We start from the raw sequence: 22,566 nt of genomic DNA on the forward strand, positions 1-22,566 counted from the left end.
GAAATAATTACAGTATCCTTAACTCAACCAGCTTCCAGGAGTGCAGGAAAATACATAGTAGTATACTTCTAAAGATTTTCTTAGTGTATGATGAGAACTTGCATATGTTACTATAGAAAAAGATAATCCCCATAAAAGCAGTCTTATTAATATAGGCATTTTTTGTTTCTTTTCTGTTCAAGAAAGATCTCTACTTAGCAGCCATGATTCCCTTCAGCATGAAAAGGGAATCAAGTAACAAGGATGAACAGAGAAAGGACGATGAGTGGTTAAAATGTGCTGGCAAACTCTCATCTCCTCATATTTAGCTTTGAATATCAATAGGGGGATTCCATGGTGAGACTGTAAGGTGATTAAATGATCAAGCTCACCCACATCCTTGGATTATTTTATCCTTTATTTACATTGTTCAATTTATCATTTTAATTGTGAATATATTGCATACTGCCCAGAGTCTCGTTTCATGACATGGGAGACTATATAAATCTATTAAATAAAATAAAATGGTGAGCCTCCCAAAGGCAGCTGAAGTGCTCCCAAAGCCTCCTGCAATGAATTATCTTTAATATTGGTTTGTTGTCAAGCCATCCACCATTAATCATAAGACAAACCTCAGACACCAAGCCAACAGGAAGAAACATGACCTGAGCCTTGCTTCTTCTACCAGCAGTTCTGACACAATGCTTCGAAAGATAAAAGGGAGAAAGCTAAGCATGGGTTTATTCATGCCGCCACAGATTAACTGAGGATTGGATTTCTATCTTTAAGATAATGTTTCCAACCCAACTAAAAAAGTCTGCCAACCTTACAAGTAGCCTTTCAACATTAACAACTCGTTTTGCTTACTAGAATAACAAGCAGGCACCTGGCTTGCAAGAGATAATTTGGTTTGACAACCTATCCTTCTGTTACACATTCAGGAAATTCTGTCTCCCACTGCATGGACTGAGTCTGATGACCAAATGGGCACATCACCAAATTCTCTGACTTTATCAAACATCTTGCATTGTATTAAACTGTATTTCAATAAAGTTAAAATAACAACAACAATAAGGGAACTGTCAAAACAACAGACAAACAAAAGACCAGTTTCTAATTGACAAGCTGATTTTGGAAAACTGCAACAGAGGGAAGACCAACTTGAACGTAGCATGGATTACAAAAAGGCATTCAATTCCCTGCCAGATGATTGGATAATCAAGTGCCTAGAAATAACAGGAGGCAGTAGAAACATTGACTTTGTGCGGAGGTGAATGGCATGATGTTGCTGGTCAACAGTGATAAAGTGGAAGAGGTTAATATCAAGAAAGGAATATTTCAAGGAAACTCAGTATCACCATTACTGTTTGTCATTGCACTGATTCTTCTGTAAACCATACTGAATAATTCAGGCCATAGCTATATCAAACATCAAAAAACATCTGCCAGGTGATCACACCACCTTTACATTAATGATCTGATGCTGTATGAAAATACAACATCTGACATAGAATCACTGCTCAATACTGTATTTACAGCCCAAACTATTGCAGTGAAGTTTGGACTGGACAAATGTGCCACACTCACCATCAAATGGGGAAAAATAATGAAAGCTGAAGATGCCCTAGAGAAACAATATCAAGAGTCTGGATGAAGACATCACTATAAATACCTGGGCATCCTTTAAGCTGACAATGTCAAGCACACCGAAGTTCAGGAAGGGTTGGAAGAGAATACATCATGAGAGTGAGGAAGAATTTAAAGTCTAAACTCAATGTAGGAAATAACATCAAGCCAATTACACCTGGGTGATTCCAGTCATTAGATACGCAATTAGAATAGTGGACTGGACTCAAGCAGAACTGAGTAAAAGACTAAGTAAAGACCAGTAAAATAATGACAATGAATCCCTTTCATCCATGCAGTGGTGTTGACAGATACTTCTTACCAAAGAAAACAGGGGAGGGTACAACAGACAGTTGAAGAAGAAGAAAGGAATTGAAAGAATATATGAAGGAAAATGAAAAAGACACACCAAAGCTAGCATGCCATGAAGGCTTACTGGAGAGTACTGGAGAGACCAAACTGGCCTACAAGAAAGACCAAATGAAGAATAGAAAGGAGACTTAGCAAGGCAAAGTATTACATGGCCAGTGCATTTTTTTAAAAAAGCAAGCACAAAGCATTTAATACCAGACCTGGAAGTGGCTAAGAGCAGGAAAATTGAAGAAAGAGACAGAATTGCTAATTCTGACTTTACAAGACCAAGCCTTAAAGAATAAACGCATATAAAGGCAGAATTAAGAAGACAACAGACACAAATGCTGCCTCTGCAAAGAAGCAAAAGAAACAGAGAACCATCTCGTTTTTGCTACTGCAAGACTGTACATGGCATGACAAAGTAGCAACAATGGTGCATTGAAATATCTGCAAAAAGTACTAATTGCCTGCAACGAAAAGGTAGCCCACTAAATAGACAATGTAACAGAAAATGAGGAAGCTAAAGTGCTCTGGGATTTTAGAATTCAAACAGAGGAGCACCTGCGACACAACATCCCAGACTTAATTGTTGATAAGAAAGACAAATTCTGGGCAGTGGATGTGATAGTATCTGGCGACAGCAGAAGAGAAGAGAAATAATTGGAGAAAAATTAAAAAAATACAATGACCTGCAAAGAGAAGTAGAATGGCTTTTGCAATAGAAAACAAAGAAACTACCAATAGTAATAGGCACAATTCCAATAGGTACAATCCTAAAACATCTGGAGCACTACTACTTGAACACATCAGTATTAACAAAGCCATCATCAGTCAATTGCAAAAGGCAACTTGACTTGGAAAGGCTTGCATCCTGTAAGGATACATTCAGCACCATCAAACAACAACATCTGTCTATCCCAGGTCTTTGGGAAGGACTCACTAGGTGAATAAAAACCCCAAATCCTGTCTAAAACATCTGGCTGATTGCGCAACCAACCATAATTGATAAAACTTACATGCTACTCAACTCAACAACTTTGGGCAGCTCACAACAACCAAAGAAATTACATTAAAATCACTGAAACGTAAAAGGTAAAGATAAAAGTGCAAAAAACCAGTCTCACAGTCCCTTGCCAAAACACTTCCCTATTCTTCTAAACCACAGCAGAATGGGGGGCATCCAGATCTTGGTGGAACCTTAAATCAAAGATCAGATCTTGCAATAGAGAAGGTGTGCTTCTAGGGTCCTTACAGATGGCAAAATGTTTAATCAATGGAACTCAGGGTATGCTAACTCTGCAGAATTTAATTATCTGGGTAGATATTGTGGGAGGCAAGCATGTCTTAAGTAACCAGGTTCTACGGAATACAGGGCCTAAATTTATTTAAGCATGTAACAGAAATAATGCCATGAGGAAGACTGATGTAGACTTGAAAAAGCCATCATTTTGGATGTTCCAGCATGTTTTGCATTCTGAAAGAAGAGCCCATGAGTAACCATATCTCATTCTGCGGACTCTACGGCCAATCAAGGAGTGTCAGAGACTCAGTCTTCTGAGTTTTTGGACTTGTGCTGCAGTCCATCCGCAGGTAACTTAACTTTCAAACGCTCTACATGCATGGAGGTATGCCATATTGAGAATATGAACAACAAGTGGCACGATTTTTAATAAGTAAAAAGATTCCAAAAGAAAAACATTCTTGCAGTTGTTTTATTATCCATCACTATTCGGTTATCTTGCTCTGCTGTAACTTAGTTTGGTAATGAAATATCTATTAGCAGAAAACAAAGCTCGGAAAAATTCCATACAAAGAAGATTAGAAACTTGATAAACATTATTTTATGGAATCTAACCAGATATAGTCTTCAAGTTATTATCCGCACATTGCAAATGGAATTATGATCTTAATAAAGAATGGCTTGCCCAAAACTATATATTTAATAGATTAAATCAGCCATTTTCAGGGGCCGTACCAGTTTAGTTATCATGAATGAATGAAGACCTCCCAATGAAAAATGTCTGATATATAAAGACAATAAAGTCAGAATAAAAATAAATACAGATAGTCCTTGACTTACAACCATTCATTTAGTGACTACAACAGCACTGAAACAAGCGTCACATGACTGTTTTTCACTCTTGTGACCATTGCAGCCTCCCCATGGTCATGTGATCAAAATTCAGTCGCTTGGCTGACTCTTATTTATGACGGTGGAAGTGTCCCAGGGTCATGTGATCACATTTTGTAACCTTCTGACAAGCCAAGTCAATGGGGCAGCCACATTCACTTAACTGTGTTACTAACTTAACAACTGTAGTGGTTCCTTTAACAACTATGGCAAAAAAAAGTCATAAAATGGGGCAAAACTCATTTAACTGTCTTGATTAGCAAGGGAAATCTGGGGCTCAATTGTGGTCGTAAGTCGAGGACTACCTGTAAATAAATGTAAGCAGTTCCCTCTCCTGAACTGCTGGAGTAGATCTCTGCAAATCTATTCCAGATACTGCAGGTACATCAAGTGAATACCATAAAAGGAATCATTTGAAGCTTATTAGTTCCACATAAGATACTTACACTGCCCACTCAAGCTTTTCATTTTTGATTGAATTGTAAAGAGCCTGTAAAAGGAAAGAAATAAAAAAAAATTAAGTGGATTTGGACGACCATATATAGAAGATAACCTGAAAAAAAATCTAAACATTACAAATTACCACATACATGTTGCCCTAAGGATTAAAACGTTATTCCTTAGCCTGAGGTGCATAAAAGTCTTTGTCGTGTTTTAATGTCGCTGAACTCTTTTTTTTTCCTTTTCTTTCAGCCTGGAGACGAGGAAAGGCTTTTAACAACCTTTTGCTGATTTTGGAGAGGTTCCAAAAGTTAAGAGCTTGTTACACAGAAGTTCTCTTCAAGTGTCTTTACTCTAGTTGGAGAGGATGAGTGGGCTCATATTTAGTATTTTATTACAGATACATCATCCTTTGGGAACAAGTACAGGGCCTGGTTTAGAGATCTCAGTTCTCAATGATGGAAACAAACAAACAAACAAAAAAACAAAAAAAACAAAAAAAACAAAAAAACCAACCACCCATCCACTCATAGGATTAGTTTCAAATTGACAGAGACCAAAACATGTCCTGAACAATGATATTGAGGCTTAAGATGAGGTAAATTTTGCTCATATATAGTTTTAGGAAAGCTAAGCCAATGACAACCCACAAAGCTGATCCCAAACTTAGCAGAACTCCCCCTGTGAATCCCCATAGAAACTCTAGTTTCTAAGATCATTTTTAATATTATGTCCCTTAGACATTTTTTTATATTTAAACTTGAAATCATAGCTTCTGCAGGGATGGAAGGCCAGAAATAGGCCCGTTTCCAGCTTCCAGAGAGCCACCGGAGCCCGGGGAGTCCGGTTTCGCCCTCCTGGAGGCTCAAGAAAAGCCTCCAGAGTGTGGGGAGGGCAAAAATGCCCCCCACCGTGGTGCAGGAGGCCAAGTAGGCCACGCCCACCATGGCCATTCCCACCCAGCAACCAGGTAGACAACTCTTTGCTAAAATTTTTGAAGCCCACCCCTGAGCTTCTGGTAGAATGAGAGGTGAACTTTAGAATGAGAGGTGAACAGTGGAGATCAAGAATGCACAATTCTTGGGAGATAAAAGGAATTGAAGATGCTACATCAATGCCGATATACATTTGTTTGACAAGTAAGGGATTTAAAGCTCTATGCTTGCATCTTTTGGCATTGCACTTGATATTGATATTCTATAATTAAAGTATTCAAATAAAATGACTAAATGCATATAGCATATTCTGAATGTCTGCCTTCCTGCTACAAATCACATTGATAAGAGCTGTTAAAATGACACATATCAGGCATACCACGAAAGTCATTTCACCTACCATTTTATCTATTACTATTAAATATAACATGGTAGAAAGCCCAGACAAGCTGGGAATAGTATGATTGGTAATATTGTACAACCATATCATTAAACAGCAGGTTAGGTAGCCTTTAAAAGATTGGATATTAGTACCAGTTTGCTTTTCAAAATTTTCCGATATACAAATAGAATGCAACCTTTACAAATTTTTTCTGCATTTATTTAAAGTTGTTGATATAGAATCCTTCATAAAACCAATGCAAAGTCATGCTATCTTGGAAAAATAAAAACACCTGGTTTCAAAAATATAACAGTAACTCGTTAGATGAGCCTCTCTAGAAAAGGAATTCTAGAAACATGACACCAACATCTGTGCTTTGAAATATGAAGCCCAACCAGTTACTTAACAACTGAAATACCTTAATATAGTCCCTAACATGCAGCACCAGCTTCCCATCTGGTCCTAGCAGCTGTATGCTGAGCTAAGTGTAAATTCATGACAGCCTTTTCAAAAGAGGTGTAGGGGTGTATGTGTGTGAGAGAGGGGGGGTGGGAGGGGGGAGAGGGAGGGGGAGAGAGGTGAGAGGGGGAGAGAGAGAGGGAGGGGGAGAGAGAGACTCAAGTATCTACGCTGTGTGATTGAAAACTGAGTGTCTTACAGCTCCTGTAAATTTTAGAAATACAACAAAACCAAAAATAATCAACAATAAACAAATACTTCAAAAGCATCAGTCTGTAGTCTCTATATTCCTGGGCGTAGTGTCATCCTTCCACCCCACTAGGGGTGGGATGCTACCAGTTCTGCCTGGTTCTAAAGAACCGGTAGATCTGAAGAGCAGCAGACACCAAATTGGTTCTGTGTTTGCTGCTGTTTGGCCCACCCGCCCACCTGGGCTCTTACCTGTCCTTTATTTCCTGCTTTTTCAAGCTCAGCTGCTTTGCGCAGCACAGCTGAGGTTGAAAAAGCAGGAAGAAAAGAGGCTTTTCAAACGCTGCACACCCACGCACAGCGCTTTTCAGCTGTCCAGGCTTAAGCACAGCTTAAGGTCTTGTTACACGCGCACACAAAATGTAGTCACCGAACCAGTAGTAACACCGGTTGAATCCCACCCCTGCACCCCAAAGCTAAAGTCTTCCAAAAGAGCCAACGATCTCCGGCGGAAACACCACACATAAACCTGAAGAGAAAATCCTAAATGTTGCTAGAGCATGGATTACTGTCTGCAACTGTACCACATCTGGAGATTACCATGCTGCAGGCTGCTTAGTTGAGAGTTCTTCCTATAATAGTATCATCACAATGGATATATTTCATATATGCAGAACAATGATTAGCTTTGTAACTATAGGTCAAATCCTTTATTATGTCACATTCATCCACCAGAAATATCAACTATAAGAAATCAATTTCTGCTTTACCTTTGGTTAGATAATAAAGGTAGAAAGTACAAATTGGGAGAATATCATTATATACAATTATTGTATATTAGCAAAGAATTATTATATATAGGTAAGGAATGTTATTACTGTTATCACTACATATTTGTAAATTGACTCAGACAATACCCTGCTTATTAAGCACTTATACATTTTAAAGAAAAATGTATCAATAAAAGAACTAAAAAAGAAATAAATCAATTTCAAAGGAAGAAAATGTGCCTAGATTGCTTAAGCAGCTGTTTCTCTTTCTAGCACACCCAGCTTCAAGAAAGTTTAGAATCATCCATCCATCCATCTACTCACTCACTCACTCATCCATCCATTCATTCAATTTATACAGCCATCCATCCCACATATTTGACTCTAGGTAGCTTACAATAAAATAGATAAAATACATAATGTAAAAAATAAAACACATAACAGCCAAGTGTCATTTAAACAACTATCAACTTAGCCAGCAGATGGATTCCATTATACATCAAGGACCCAAGACCCAAGTATAAAACTAAGTTTTCAAGCCCTTTGGAAGTTTAGCAGGAGAGGCCCATCTAATCTAAGAGGGGATGATCTTCCACACGGTGGGCATCATGACAGAAAAGAGGTTCTTTCTGGGCCCCACCAGCCAACACTTCTTGGCCAACAGTATCCAGGAATCTAATAGGTAGGGTAGACACCACTGGGGAGTGCTGGTCCCATAAATAACTCGGTCCCAAACCATGAAGAACTTTAAAGGTGACAGCCAGATTATTCTGAGCTTGTGTGATCTTCCAGCTTGGCCGATCAGGAAACCTCATGAAATAATCAACGCCATGTTAAAAATTCACAAATGGCATGCGTTTCACCATCACAGGCTTCCTCATTTCCAAAAAAAAATAATTAATTGACCAACAAGTCAGTACTCAAAGATGTGACCATTAAGTTAGAAAAAGCAGTTAGTAATCTTCTCTAGCCAGCTCTTTCTTTGCTCTGGGAAACTGAAGCATAACAAAATGTAGCAGGAATTTCTGAAACCATCTGCTTTGAATGTGAGTGGGGTAAATATTTCATATTGGGTATAATTCTAAATCTGAGTGTGACTAGACTATTAGATGTACACTACCTTCAACTTCATTCAAGAAGAATACGTGAGCCTGTGGGTATGCATGAGCAGGACTAGGTAGTTTTACATCGATTAGTATTGTAAGATAATAACCTGTTGCTATCAAAATTTTGGTATTTATCCCAGTTTTATCTTTCTTTCAACACTTGTTGACTTCAAGGTTGCAGAATCTTTTTATGCCATATTTTATCCAGCTCCAGATAACATCCAAATCCTGGTATCCTGGCAAGATTCAGCAAACCAATGGATATAATGTCCAAGTACTAAATACTGTGTTTAGGAAGTTTTATGTCTAGACATTAACATTCTGTTATTAATGAAGATAACATGAACTTCCATCCACTATGTATTGCTTCCTACTGAGCACTGCATGTTAAATCTTTGAAAAGATCAATAGTGCATTTGGAGATGACGGTTCATTTTTCATATAAGGTATCCCATTACATGCAAAATATTTCCCCAACTAGGGACAGTAACACGGATTTAAATAGTGAGAACCCCAAAAAGAGGAACAGTTTTCTCCATGTAGCTGATATGATAAAATTAATGCATATTCATGCTCTCACTTAGTCACTTCACCAGTTTTTCTTGAGAAGAAGATAAAAAACTATTTGATAATTGGAAATTTTGTCTCTATTATATGAATTATGATTTTAACATTCTGTTAAATGTCCAACAGGCCCTGTTGGAACTGTTGAATGCTTTATAGGCAGAGGTGGTATTCAGCAGGTTCTGACCAGTAGAGGAAATGTTGAGTAGTTCCGAGAACTGGCAAATATCACCTCTGACTGCCCCCATCTATTCTCTGCCTCCCGAGTCCCACCTGATCGGCTGGGTCTTCTTTGGTTGCCCTGCACAGGAGAACAGAGCTGGAAAGCAGGTTAGTGGGTAGAGAGGTCTTCTTTGGTTGCCCTGCACAGGAGAACAGAGCTGGAAAGCAGGTTAGTGGGTGGGGAAGGAATGGGATTTTGCAGTATCCTTCCCCGGCCATACCCGCCAAGCCAAGCCAAGCCCACCAAGCCACATCCACAGAACCGTAGTAAAAAACTTTTTGAATCCCACCACTGTCCATAGGTAGTCACAGATGTCTCTCAAAAGCATGTTTTTTTAATTAAAAAATGAGGATTAAATTGAGATTAGAAGGTGTATAATCACAATATATGCACTTTGGGATTAAAATATTTTTATATATTCTTTTTTATAAAAGTTTCTGGAGTTACTATTCCATGCTAAGTATGACTAATTACAGTTTGCTGACTTTGCATACCCATAGTAAATGGAAGAACTTCCAACATATTGGAGAAGCAGAATGGATTGATTTAAATGCTGCCAACTACAAGATCACTCAAGTATATCTCTATGTCCTAGGTCCATCTCCTGCTGCCATTCATTGGGAGCAGGGATTCACATAATGCTAAATCACAATGGCTGGGTTTTATAAACCATGCTACACTTAATTTTATGCACAAACAAGGTCATTGTCTTTGTTAAAATATTTCGGCATATAATTTCCTACTATAGGGCTACAGGCTTTGTAAATGAAGCCCTTAGTTCTTTTAAATCATTATTAGCGAGCCACATTATGTATTCTGTGCACTTCGTTCCAGAATCACTGCACCAAAACATTAGGTTCTTTTTCTAAAAAACAAAACAAAACATTTCTTCATCATTTTTAAAGGAAAAGAAAGCAAATAAGCAAGTAAACAAAAGGAGAAAAGAATAGTACAGAAATATTTATGTGGACAAAAGAAGTACCAAGATTGCAGTCAGTGCTCAGTATATTGCTGATGAGAAATTAACCATAAAACATTAAATTTTATTTAAGTACATTGAATTATTTTAGCAAAGTAAGAATTTAAATCTTTGACCAAAGTGTCATAATCTCCATTATTTGTTGTTTGAAAATACAAAGAAAAACAAACTACATTATAAATATTACTAACTTCTCCTTTGCGATATTCTGATATATATCATTTACAGACATTTAAAATGTTTTTGTGTCTGTGAAGTATTTGTCAGCTCTTTTTTCCCTTAAAACTATACAGTACTCTAGGTATTCATATTTGCCTTGTTGCATAATATATAGTATGTATGGAATCCATTTGGTTATACATCGGTTGTGAATATATGCTCTTAATTTTATCACTACTACATATTCTCCCACTTTTAGTCTGACATCTTCAGTAATGTATCTCTTTTTCAATATAGTGCTAAAACTTATCCTTGCTATAAATATGTATCCTAATCAACTGAGATAGTTCTTGCTGATATATTTTGAAAATTTACCTTGTAAAAAAACTGTGATTTTATTTCAAACTGGACTTCCAAAATTCCTTGAGGGGTGCTATATCTTGCTCTGCTTTCCCATGGATTGTAACTGCATCATTTTGCTCACTTTTAAAAAATCAGTTGTTATCTCATTCAGTCTGTCTCTTGCTATTATCCAACACATATTTTGATATCCCTTGAGTCTGTTTCTGTAATGTACTGTTTAGATGTTATCACTAATAGGGACCTTTCATCACATACAAAGACATCGTATTTAAAAATACATGAGGAAGCCTGAAGATCTGCGTTCCCAATTGTGCACAAAAGCCAGCCTTCCAAAACTCGCTCTAGGATTCCCAGCTAGCATAGCTGAAGGACATGTTGCCTGATAATTTGAGGAACTAAAGTCCAGTTACTCTGGGGAACACCTCAGGCCACCATTGTTTTGACAACTGCTCCTCAGATTACAACTTTCCAATATCTAATTCCATATCCAGCTCACAGCTTCAGTTTCTAACAGCTGAACTCTTTAAATGTGGGCTGAGAAACAGATTCTTCTACTTTCGTTTGAGGAGAAATTTGGTCATGACAAAAATCCTGAGAGGGAGTAAAGTCTGTACTTTGGAAAAAGCAGCTGCAACCAGGCAGAAATACTCTTCCTCACTTCCCTCATGCATTCAGACATGCATTCATCTAGTTATTCATAGGCATCCAAGCCATGTTGCAGTTGTCTGTGCTAACTGAGCCACGCATTGGTGTTTTCAAGGACATATTTTCATCCAGAGCCAGCCTCACCCAACCCATTTTATTGATCTTACAAATGCAAATGCTAAGGAAGAGTAGGAAGGAGGTGGGGTGTAGTACAGAAGATGAAAGCAAATGGCCTACACACAAGGAAGCTGAGGCAACATCTGAGGCAAGATGATTTTCATTCAACTGCCTGAACCACAAGCTATGGTGAGTAGCATATCCTGGTGGGAGTCCCGACTGGAGTTGGAAGCTTTGCTGGGAGACCAGTAGCAACTAGATGAGGAACAACCACAGAGAAAAAGCACTTCATCCCAACCAGTAGAAGAAACGTTTGGAAAAAGGCAAAGGTTCTTTTGTAGTCCTCAACTTACAACAGTTTATTTAGTGACCATTCAAAGTTACAACATCACTGAAAAAAGTGACTTCTGACCATTTTTCACACACACAACCAATGTAGCATATTCCCATAGTCACACAATTTACATTCGGATGCTTGATAATTGACTCATATTTATAACAGTTGCAGTGTCCTGGGGTCATGTGGTCACCTTTTGTGACCTTCTGACAAGCAAAGTCAATGGGGAAAGCAGAGTCACTTAACAACCACGATATTAATTAAAACAACTGCAGTGATTCACTTAAAAAATGTAGCAAGAAAAGACATAAAATGGGGCAAAACTCACTTAACAAATTTCTCACTTAGCAGCATAAGTTTTGCCCTCAATTGTGGTCGTAAGTTGAGGTGTACCTGTACTTTTAAGACTCGGGATTTTTTGTTTGAAGTAATAAAACTTGTAGTAAAAGAAGTACTAAAGACATATTTAAGTGGCAACATCACCTTGCAAAGTCCTAGAAGGGTGGAGTTGACCCAGAAAAAGAGCCTCTTGTTGGGGAAGTATTAGTAATATAGCACTGCATACAATTTTGCCAGGTTGTGTTGTGTCCGGTCTTTGGAGAGGTAAGTACCCTCACAAACCATTAAGGTTGTTTACTTATAGCACTGCTAATAGCACGGCCTCCAACAACAGCAATACCTTCTCCCTACATCCTTTGTTTACAGCAACAGATAATCATCTAGGCATCTCAACTGGTATCTTTTTCCAACTGATGTCATATGTGCCCTTCAACATGTTACATTTGATAAGTACCGCTACTGTATTTACCTAAAACAAGATTCTAAATATAAGCTTAGAATAAAAAAAAAACACCTATGTGTCTCTACTGCTATATATACTCAGCAAAATCTAAGACCAGCCTTTCCCTTTAAATATAAATACAATATGATGTAAAAGCAAACAATCTCAAGGGCCTGAAGCTTTTTGTTTTGAACAGTATGCATTTCACGAAATAAAGAATAAAAAGCTGCATTTAACTGATTTGATATGACAGAAGACTGACTTGAAGCTCTAACCAATTTTCAAGTTGTTGTTTTTTTTGGTGTGTGTGTGTGTGTTTTTAAGAACTTGTTCCGACAGCAATAACATGCTCTTGCTAACGATACAGAAACTTTCTGGCACCATCTGCCATTTCCATGACTCCAAAATAATTCAGCTAAATAAAACTATCCAAAGGTTCACCTGTCTTTCACAATCATACTCTTCTGCAAGTCATCTAACAAGGTAATAGGCATGCAGATCAAATCCATTCAGAGTTTAATTCTGCGAGCAAGCTATATCCTTCTCAACAGCTGCCATCCGAACGCACTGTACCGCCTCGGAAGTCCCTGACTGCCAAAATTACAAACACAAATTGCAAGGAAAAACATTGCTCTTCAGAAGTCTACCTCCTGATCAGACCTCCTTTTCTGTAGTACAGGTACCCCTTGACTTATAACAACTAATTTAGTGACTGTTCGAAGTTACAACAGCACTGAAAAAAGTGACTTACGACCATTTTCCCACCGCTGCCCCATCTTCAAGGTCTTGTGATCAAAATTCAAACTCTTAGCAACTGACTCACATTTATGACAGTTGCAGTGTCCTGGAGTCATGTGATGGAGAAGCCAGATTCACTTAACAACCTGTTAGTAACATAACAACCGCAGTCACAGTTAACAATTATGGCAAGAATGGTTGTATAATGGGGCCAAATTCACTTAACACCTGTCTCACTTAACATAAATTTTGGGCTCCACTGTGGTTGTAAGTTGAGGATTACCTGTACTTTAGCATTTAATGTTGCCCTAGCTGTCCTTCTTTGCCAAAATAAATAAATAAATAAATCCAGTAAGCAACCTATTTAATTTAATACAGAACAGTTGGCATTGTTCTGCTTCCAAATAATTCTAAATACCTTGGTAATAATTGTCCTACATCTTAAAGAACAAAGCATTCTCAGCTTATGCAACAGAATTCAATGACACCTTAGAATGATTTGGGCCAATTTGGACAGAATTATTCATCAAACAGGCTAGAAAATGGCCCCATACAATCGTCAAGTATTGTCATGTGTTACTTATACTATGAGTATGCTAGACTGTAATTCAGTACAGCAGATCTCTCACTTCTCCGATTAAAAGCTATTGAAAACTATGTCCCCATAAACTCTGTGTTAGTAGTGGGATAATAATATTAATGACCATCATACAGAGGTGTTTTAAGGATTAGTGAGATAATGGATGTGCAAACCATAAAACACTGGGGAGTGCAAAAAGCATTAAGCTGCAGGCAAAACAAAGGTTTGTTTCATGTCTTACTTAAACCAGCACTAAATTATCACTATCCTTCTATTAGTACTACTAAGAGAATTTATTTTATTTTTATATTCTGCCCAATTCCCTACAAATCTGTGCAGTTTAGTTGTTTAATTTAATCCATCAATAAAGACCCTGATAGTTTGAGCTAGGATAAACACTAACCCACAATCTGGTTTTCTAATAGAATAATAAAAGATTTCTCATTAACAAAGCAATCAGAAGTACATTGAGTTACCCGTCAGGAGATAGGCTACTACATAAATTGGACAGATGAATAAACAATTCAATAAACAAACCCATCCCTGCTTGGAAAGAAAATTACTAGAACATTCCAGAGCTGTAGTCAGGATTCTGAAGTTCTTTTTTTTTAATGGAAAAAGCAACAGAAACCCACTTCTCTATACTTGCCATGAAGATGGCCAGATGTCAAGTTGAAGTTGAGGGATTCTACCTTTTTGTATGTGTATCCACTCCCTTTGTAGGGTTTTAAATATGTAAATTTTCAATCAGTGGATTTCTTATGATTATACTGTTGCAACGTCCCCACTGGATCAGGATTTGGGCACTCGGCAACCAGCATGTATTTACAATGGTTGCAATGTCTCAAGGTCACACCACTGGCATTTGTGATGTTCTCTGCAAGCTTCCACCAAGCAAAGTCAATGGGGAAAGGTGGATTTGGTTAATGACTGTATGGTTCGCTTACTGACTGCACCCATTCATTTAATGACTGGGACAAAAAAGTGTGCACCCTTTCAAAGAGAATATTTGTAGCTCAGGGTGGAAACAAAAGGTCTTTTCTTGGAGACATTTCATTACCCAAAATAGGTAACATCATCAATATTGCACTGATGATGTTACCTAGTATGGATAATGAAATGTCTCCAAGAAAACACAATCAATCTCAGAGAGTTCCAAGGACCATTCAAAAAAAGGTTGTAAAATTGGATGCGATTAACTTAACAAGTGCCTCACTTGGTGACAAAAGTTCTGGTCCCAATTGTGGTTGTAAGCCAAGAACTATCTGTAATATCTATAAATATTTTTACCTGTATTTGGGGTAGTAAGAAAAGAATTCTATGACTGGGAATGAAATCTGAGCTAAAGAAAACTTTGGGGTCATAATACTTGACTTCATATTGGAAGGAAGAATTATAAACTATCAAGCTGAGAGCATGATGTGCAAAGAAATTACAAGCTCATGTTACATTCTCCAGAGACTTAATTCAAATAGATGGACCCTAAGCACATCTGGCTTTCCCTGAATTATTATTAATATCAATGATCAATTAACATTTGATTTGTAGTTTTAATTTATTGTTCACTCCTAGGTACTGATTTTAATTGAGTTCTCACACAGATTTTAATAGAAAAATGCTACTAAAATGAACATTCTAAAGCTAGTTAACTTATCTTTAACTGTGCTAAATGAAAATGTGGACATCTAATGAATATAAAAGGTAAGGATCCAACAATTTCCCATACTTTTGATATCTGGCTTTTTTTCTTGTTTAAAAATAATACATTGCTATATCACAAAAGATTTACTTTTTATAGTTCAAAAATCAGGTGCCTCGGTGCAAGCATGCCTAACATCTTTCACTGTTACTCTATTCACTGTTATTTTATTTATTATTAATTTGTATAACCCAGGAAGAATTATATAATATTTTTACTGTAGCCTCCCCAAAGAACAACAATCCCATAAGTACTCGCATCTATAGCAATAGCAATAACCGGGTACTCATTTTACAGACCTCAGAAGGATGGAAGACTGAGTCGGTTTTGAGCCAGTCAGAATCAAACTCCAGGCAGTGGGTAGAGTTAGCCTACATTCGAACCACTGTACCACCACGGGTCATCTCTGATGTGTGTATATACCAAAAGAGGCAAGATTGTGGATATCACACTGTATAGTGGATGCAGTGTCATACAGTAAATCTGCCCCTTTTGTCTAAATGGACATAGATTAAATCATGTATGTCTTCCATCTTGCCTGTTTTGACCTTCCTCCCCCTTCAGGCAGCACTATCTGTCAATTATTAATCTTAAGCATTATTACACTTGTGATACTGGCAACTAGCAAAGCTTTTTGATTGTTTACAACAGCAACAACAAAAAAGCAACGTTACAGGTAGTTCTCAACTTACAACCATTCATTTAACAGAAGTTTGGTCTTACAACAGTGCTGAAAAAAATGCAGTTTAAGACCTATACTTGAAGTTATGACCTTTGCACATGGTCACATGATTGCAATTTGGGCACTTGGCAACCAGCTCACGTTTACCATGGTTATGGTGGGCTGCTATCCCATGATCACAATTTGCAACCTTCTCAGCCAGTTTCTGATAAGCAAAGTCATTGGGGAAGCCGAATATGTTTAATAATCACGTGGTTCACCTAACAACTGCACGATTCATTTAATGGCCACAATGAAAGTGTTGTAAAAGCAGGTCTGGTCTCACGAAAACTAAATTAATAACCACCATCCCATTGCAACTGAAATTCCAAAGCCAATTGTGGTAACAAGTCGAGGACTACCTGTGATGTTTAAAAATCAATTCAATTGCATAGAATGTGAAGGATGTGTGTTTGTGTTTCATTTTTATAGTGATACTGTACACTGAAGATGGCATTTAATTTCATTGTATGAGGTGCAATGATGATAATGTAAACGAAACTAAAAACTAAAAGACAATTACAAGACTATTTACAAATGTTTTTAGGGACATTTGTAGCTATACTAGTTACAAACTCAGAGCACTATTTGCATTCTTACCTGGAGATAATTAAAAGATAATATGCTGGGCAGCAAGAAAGATTCTGATAAAGTGAGTGGCATAGGTGGCTCAATGTAAATGGGAAAAAATACTATATTGAAATTTACAGCAGCCTGAGAAATAAACAAATATTCCCTCAACACCCAGCTCCATATACTAAAGCGCGTCATATCATAAATTATCCAAATATGTTTCTATTGAGTAACTGCCCATTCCCACCCTTAAAATTCTATCCACATTTTAGCCAGCCTGGGAACCGAATCATGGCAACAGAATGACTTGGAAGTAAATACAGTGTGCAAATTAGCAAGTGGCTCAAATTAATGTGTTGGCTCAAAATACAACACTGTCCACAGCTGCAAACATCTGTGTCAAACAATGGCATAAGTTAGAACTTTGACCAAAAATGGCCAGTATACAGCAGTCAAAGGGGAATCCTTTATTCAAAACTAACTACTTCTTGTGGGCTACCAACCAAGACCAGGAAGGCATGGACTGCAATATTGTAGACAGGAAAGCAGATTCAAATATGCAAAAGGGGCTGAAACATTAAAGTCCAGAACACTCACATAACATCAGGAAGTGGCTTGGACAGATAACTCCCTAATTCACTCAAGTAGAAGAAGGAAGAAGAATAGCACAATGAACTTCAACTTTCTATTATAGCCAATCTCAATGAAAACAGTTTTCATCTTCCCGTGGAATTGATTTCTACATTTGTTCTACCCATTGAGGCTGTCAGGTTATTAACGTTTATAAAGATAAAGCAATTTCCTTTGTATGAGTGGTCCTGCTACTATTCAAATATACCCTTTCTGAGAGGCAAACTTCATCTGTATTTTATCTCTATGGTTAAGATAAGTTACAGCCCACACTCAGGACAGCCATTCCCTATGTTTTTCATATATGCAAAGCATTAATCCATATTGTGGCTGCAGGCCAAACCTTGTAAGAGAATCTTTAACGCATGTCTACCTAATTTTTGAAGTAACATTGTGTGCTTGTCCAGCTGAACCAACAGAACCAAATGCTTTTTAATAAGGATGGTGCTGAGATTGAGTGAAAATCCTCCAAAAGTATTAAGCATCGTTCATTTATGGATTTCTAAGCTCTTTTGAGCTCCTAAAAACATTTTTTAGGCATTGCCTATAATTGGACAAAAAATGAATTATGTTTAATTGGAATCGTAAATGGCTGGCATTGCTAGTTTAAGCCCTAGAGAACGGCTTTTGCTGACAAATATGTAGATGGATTCTTAAGGCCCAGGGAGCTCTTTCTGTTGTGGCTGTTTGAAGGAAGAGGAAGCTGTTGATCATTCATTTTTTATGTTTGGCTTTTACATCCCGACACCCTGGAGGGATATGAGAGAAATACTTAGGTGAAATCTCCGCATTGCTCTAATCATAGTTCTACTGAGGTCAAAACAACTTTACCTCAGAATTCTTCATAATACAGAAGGGATAGCTAAAGCTGTATTGACAATGGTGATTAAACTGTTACCTGTAACAATGGGTTGGAATGAGAGTGCTACATTGAGATGATGTCAACAATCCTTTAGGTCAAACTCAATCCTGAATGAATGTATACACAGACTCTGTAGTTTAATCAGCCACAGATGGTTGGCTGTTGCCTTCTGAGGCAAACTGTATTTTCACTGATTTTGGAGCCTAGTGTTTCCTAATAAACTCTCATTCAAATACTAACCAGGTCCAAGCCACCTTGGAAAAAATATGGGATAGATTTTTCATTATCACCCAATGTCAGCTATATAGGGTGTTGTTATCTACCTGGCAGGTAGTAGAAATCCCTAATGTATAATTTGGTATATTTAATAACAAGTCATATAGACATCCAAACATCATCCTATCTGATCTATTTGTGTATTATACTCAGCTGCGTTTGCAGTTTGCTATAATCTATATTGTTGTTTTAACCATCCAGTCGTGTCCCTCCATGCTATCTTGTCAAGCACAGCTTCTTTCAACTTTCAGATCTGATATTATGAAGCCAGCATTTTCTTTGCTTGTTCCACTAACCGTTCCTAGCATCATTGCCTTCTCCAATGAATTTCCATGCATGACATGGCCAAAGTAAATCAGACATAGTCTTATGATTTTAGCTTTTAGTGATGTGTCTGGTTTTATATGATTTAACACCTTTCTGTTAGCTATTCTGGCTGTCCATAGTATATGCAATAATTTACATCAGCAGCATAGTTCAAAGGCGCCAGTTCTTCTTCGATCAGCCATTCTTAGTGTCAATTGTCACACTCATACATCATTATTAGGGAAGACTATTGCTCTAACTATCCTGCTTTTTGTATTTATATCAATATCTCTGTTTTCCAAATCTTATTCATGTCAACCATGGCCTGGGGTTATATGCTGTGTTTGATTTCAGAAGTGCCATTATGAACAATTTTAGATCCAAGGTAGGTGAATTCTGGAACTAATTCAATCTCCTCCTTGTTGATTTAAAACATATAATGTCCATCTGCAGCTCTTGTTATTATATTTGTTCTTCTGATATTAAGACTCAATCCTACTTTTTCACTTTTGTCCATGATTTTTCAGATCATTTTTTCCAACTCTCCCTTAGTTTCAGCCAATACTGTTATATCATCAGCATGCATACCTCAAATTATGTATTGATCTTCCCCCAACTTCAGGCACTTCCAGATCTAATTTTCACAGGATCACTTCAGCATACAGATTGAACAAAAAAGATGTCACCGTAAAGTATTCTGACTGTTGTCTCCTGATTCAGTGTACAATGTTCTATACAGAATTGATCACATGAGTTGGGACGCTAAGATCATGCAAAGCTGCCCAGAGCTTATTGTATTCTACACAGTCAAAAACTTTTCTGTAATTGATAAAGCATCCATTTGATATCATATGCCTTTCTCATTTAATCCATCTAATATTGACAATGTGCTCTTGAGTGCCACTCCCCTTTCTAAAGCCAACTTGTACATCAGATAGCTCTTGATCAATGGCATTCTGTAGCTCTTTTTAATGTGGTTTTTTTTTAAAAAACCAGTATCTTGCTTGCATGAGAAATCAATGTGATTGTGTGATAGTTGGAGCAGTCTCTAGGGTCACCTTTTTTTATTGGTGTAATAAAAACAGTCCTTTTCCAGTCCTGAGGCCATTGATATGATTGTCATCAACCATATGCCGGTCCCAAGCCCAGATAAATGGGGAGGGTTAGGGAAAGCAATACTGAACTACCCTGTAAAAAAAATCTCACCAGAACACCTTATGGCAATAATTCAACATGACTCAGAAATGGATACCAATAGTGGGACCTCCAGGCTGGGTGATAGTTTGCAAGCTACTGGAGAAGAGCAAGAGCTAACTTTTGGTAGTCAAGAGTTTTTATGATGTTGTTGGGAGGAAAGCCTTCGGGAAGCCCAACAATTATAATCTACATTGGCCATAGTATAATAACTGAAGAAGTCCACAAACATGTGTTGACAAGGATGTAGCTAGCTCTCACAACTATGTATACTCTTTCTCCTTTCTTCTCTCTTTCTCTGTATAATATAATCACTAACTGATTACAATAATGGTATCAGGCATAAATCTATATGCCTACAATGTAGCAATATAAATATATATCACGTCCCAACACATCTTCCTGCTTACTAGGATTCATGATTCAAAAAGCCTTACCACACTACTCATACACAAATCCTTAACTTTATTGATTCCACCTTCACCATTCCATTTGTGGGTCAGTAGGCTATGTACATTTCTTGACAGTTATGAAATTCCTAATCCAAGCAAACTTTTAATTTATATGTCATCACAATCCTCATTGAACTATGTTTGAACGTTGGTCGGTGCAAAGGAGTAAGCATTTTGTTGAATTTTAGAAAATGCCTCACTCACATTGAAGTGATTACATCATAATCAAGCTGTGTGCTTTAGGTGCCATCAGAGGGGGGGGGGGATGGAAACCAAGAATTAACCAAAGCCTACCCTAAAAATTGCTGTAGCTACGCTATTACGATCAAAACTGTATATTTGTACTGAAACACACTTGAAGCACAACTACAGAATATGATAAATGAAAATAATTATAATTCCTTTTTTATCTATAGTTATACGCAACCAAAATCCAGCCGCCTGAAGTAGCACCAGTTCCAATAGCAGATACAGGAATAAATAGATATATTTTTATGGTTTAGTGGATCTCACTCTAGCTTACAGCTTGTTCATGCAACTGTTTAATTATTAAGGATTTAATAATCTTTTTTTGCTGTTGGATTACCTTTTCTTATAGCCTCTTCATCACTTTACATAATCTTTCTGTGGGTTTGAAGAAAAGTTAGATTTATGTCAAGAAATGCTTAATTCAGTTTCCCTGGATATGCTTCTTAAATTGCACATTTTTTAAAAAAAATCATATTGTAAACTAGCATGTATCTTTCTATAGGGCTGCTACTTTTAAAAATCTCTAGGGTTTTGCAAATTTGATCATGTTACAAATAATAATTACTATTTCTTTTACTTTCAACAGTTTTTGCTGTTTAGCAAAAAATACAAAAGTTTACTTGTGGCCCATCATGTTATATCTTAATCAGCTCTCTGGTTTCTGAGATTTCACAGGACGTCATCTAAGTATTTTCAAATATTTCTTAACAACTAAATAGGCCAGAGGAGGAGGAGAAGGGGTAGTCAATGTTTTTAAAAGAAAAGTGAATTCTGAAAATATCTTTTCTACAAGACTTTTATCGAATCACAGTACAGACAGTCGTGACCAAAAGCAATGAATTAATTAATCCAATGGGAGGATTCAGCGAGTGACCAGTGATGTATGAAATTATCTATTTGTAGTAATATTTAAATTGATAAAAAAGAGAAAGGCAGCTTTAGACATTTATGTTTTAAGGAGGCATTAGGTTTTTTTCTTTTAGAAGTTTGAGCATTTTACCAACCAAGAGCCTACTTATGTGATGATTCATAGAATAAAACACTTAATTCATCACTACTGTTCCTCAGAGACCTGTACTGCTAAAATTGCTCTCATCATGGCTAAGAACAGAATCTGCTGAGGGAAAGATCTCTGCATATGACTACAGGGATTATTTATAAAGATCTGATAGAGATAATCTCCACCTAAGGCTTCAGTGAAGGAAGGAAAATAAGGTGACATTCAACATCACCAGTTGAATTGAGTTCTATGAGGCAACGATGGCTCAGAATAGGGCGTATCTTACATCTACAATGCTTTTATTTTTCTATTTACTAATCACACACTTTTTAGGAATCAGATCTGCCTAAGTCAAAGCCCTGAATTGTAGTACTTAGAGAAATGCCAGCAAAGTCTTTTATCTCGTCTCTATTCATGACTGACTTTTCAAGGCTGAGACTGGAATACCAGCTTGTTCTTTGTGAGCACAGTACGTCCTTCACATTGTATGGACCAAAGCAGTGGCGGGTTTCAAAGTGGTTTACCACCGGTTCAGTGGGCGTGGCTGGGTAGGTGTGCTTTGCATGCGCGCACACACTTTGCATGTGCACATGTGCCAAACGCAATGAAGTAGAATTGAGGCAGCTGTCATTTGTTTCCAGCTCCACCCTAACAAATTCTTTAGGCATTCTTGATTTAAGTCACATACCTCTCCCACCTCTTGACAAAGATAACATTTATGCAACCTATCATGTTAATGAAAGCTC

General features: G+C 37.3%; 1 protein-coding gene across 7 annotated transcripts in view; it reads right to left on the reverse strand.

Moving 5' to 3' along the window:
* The window catches only part of PSD3 (pleckstrin and Sec7 domain containing 3), a 163,103-nt gene that overhangs the window by 21,996 nt on the left and 118,541 nt on the right, over positions 1-22,566 (reverse strand). For all 7 annotated transcript variants that reach the window (XM_026718552.2, XM_087926451.1, XM_087926453.1 and 4 more), the window contains one exon: positions 4,537-4,580. In XM_026718552.2, the coding sequence (XP_026574337.1) occupies positions 4,537-4,580 (44 nt within the window). The remainder of the gene's footprint in view (positions 1-4,536; positions 4,581-22,566) is intronic.

The sequence above is a fragment of the Pseudonaja textilis genome, chromosome 2, assembly GCF_049901715.1.
Source record: "Pseudonaja textilis isolate UNSWEBS1 chromosome 2, rPseTex1.2, whole genome shotgun sequence".
NCBI classification, from domain to species: domain Eukaryota; kingdom Metazoa; phylum Chordata; class Lepidosauria; order Squamata; family Elapidae; genus Pseudonaja; species Pseudonaja textilis.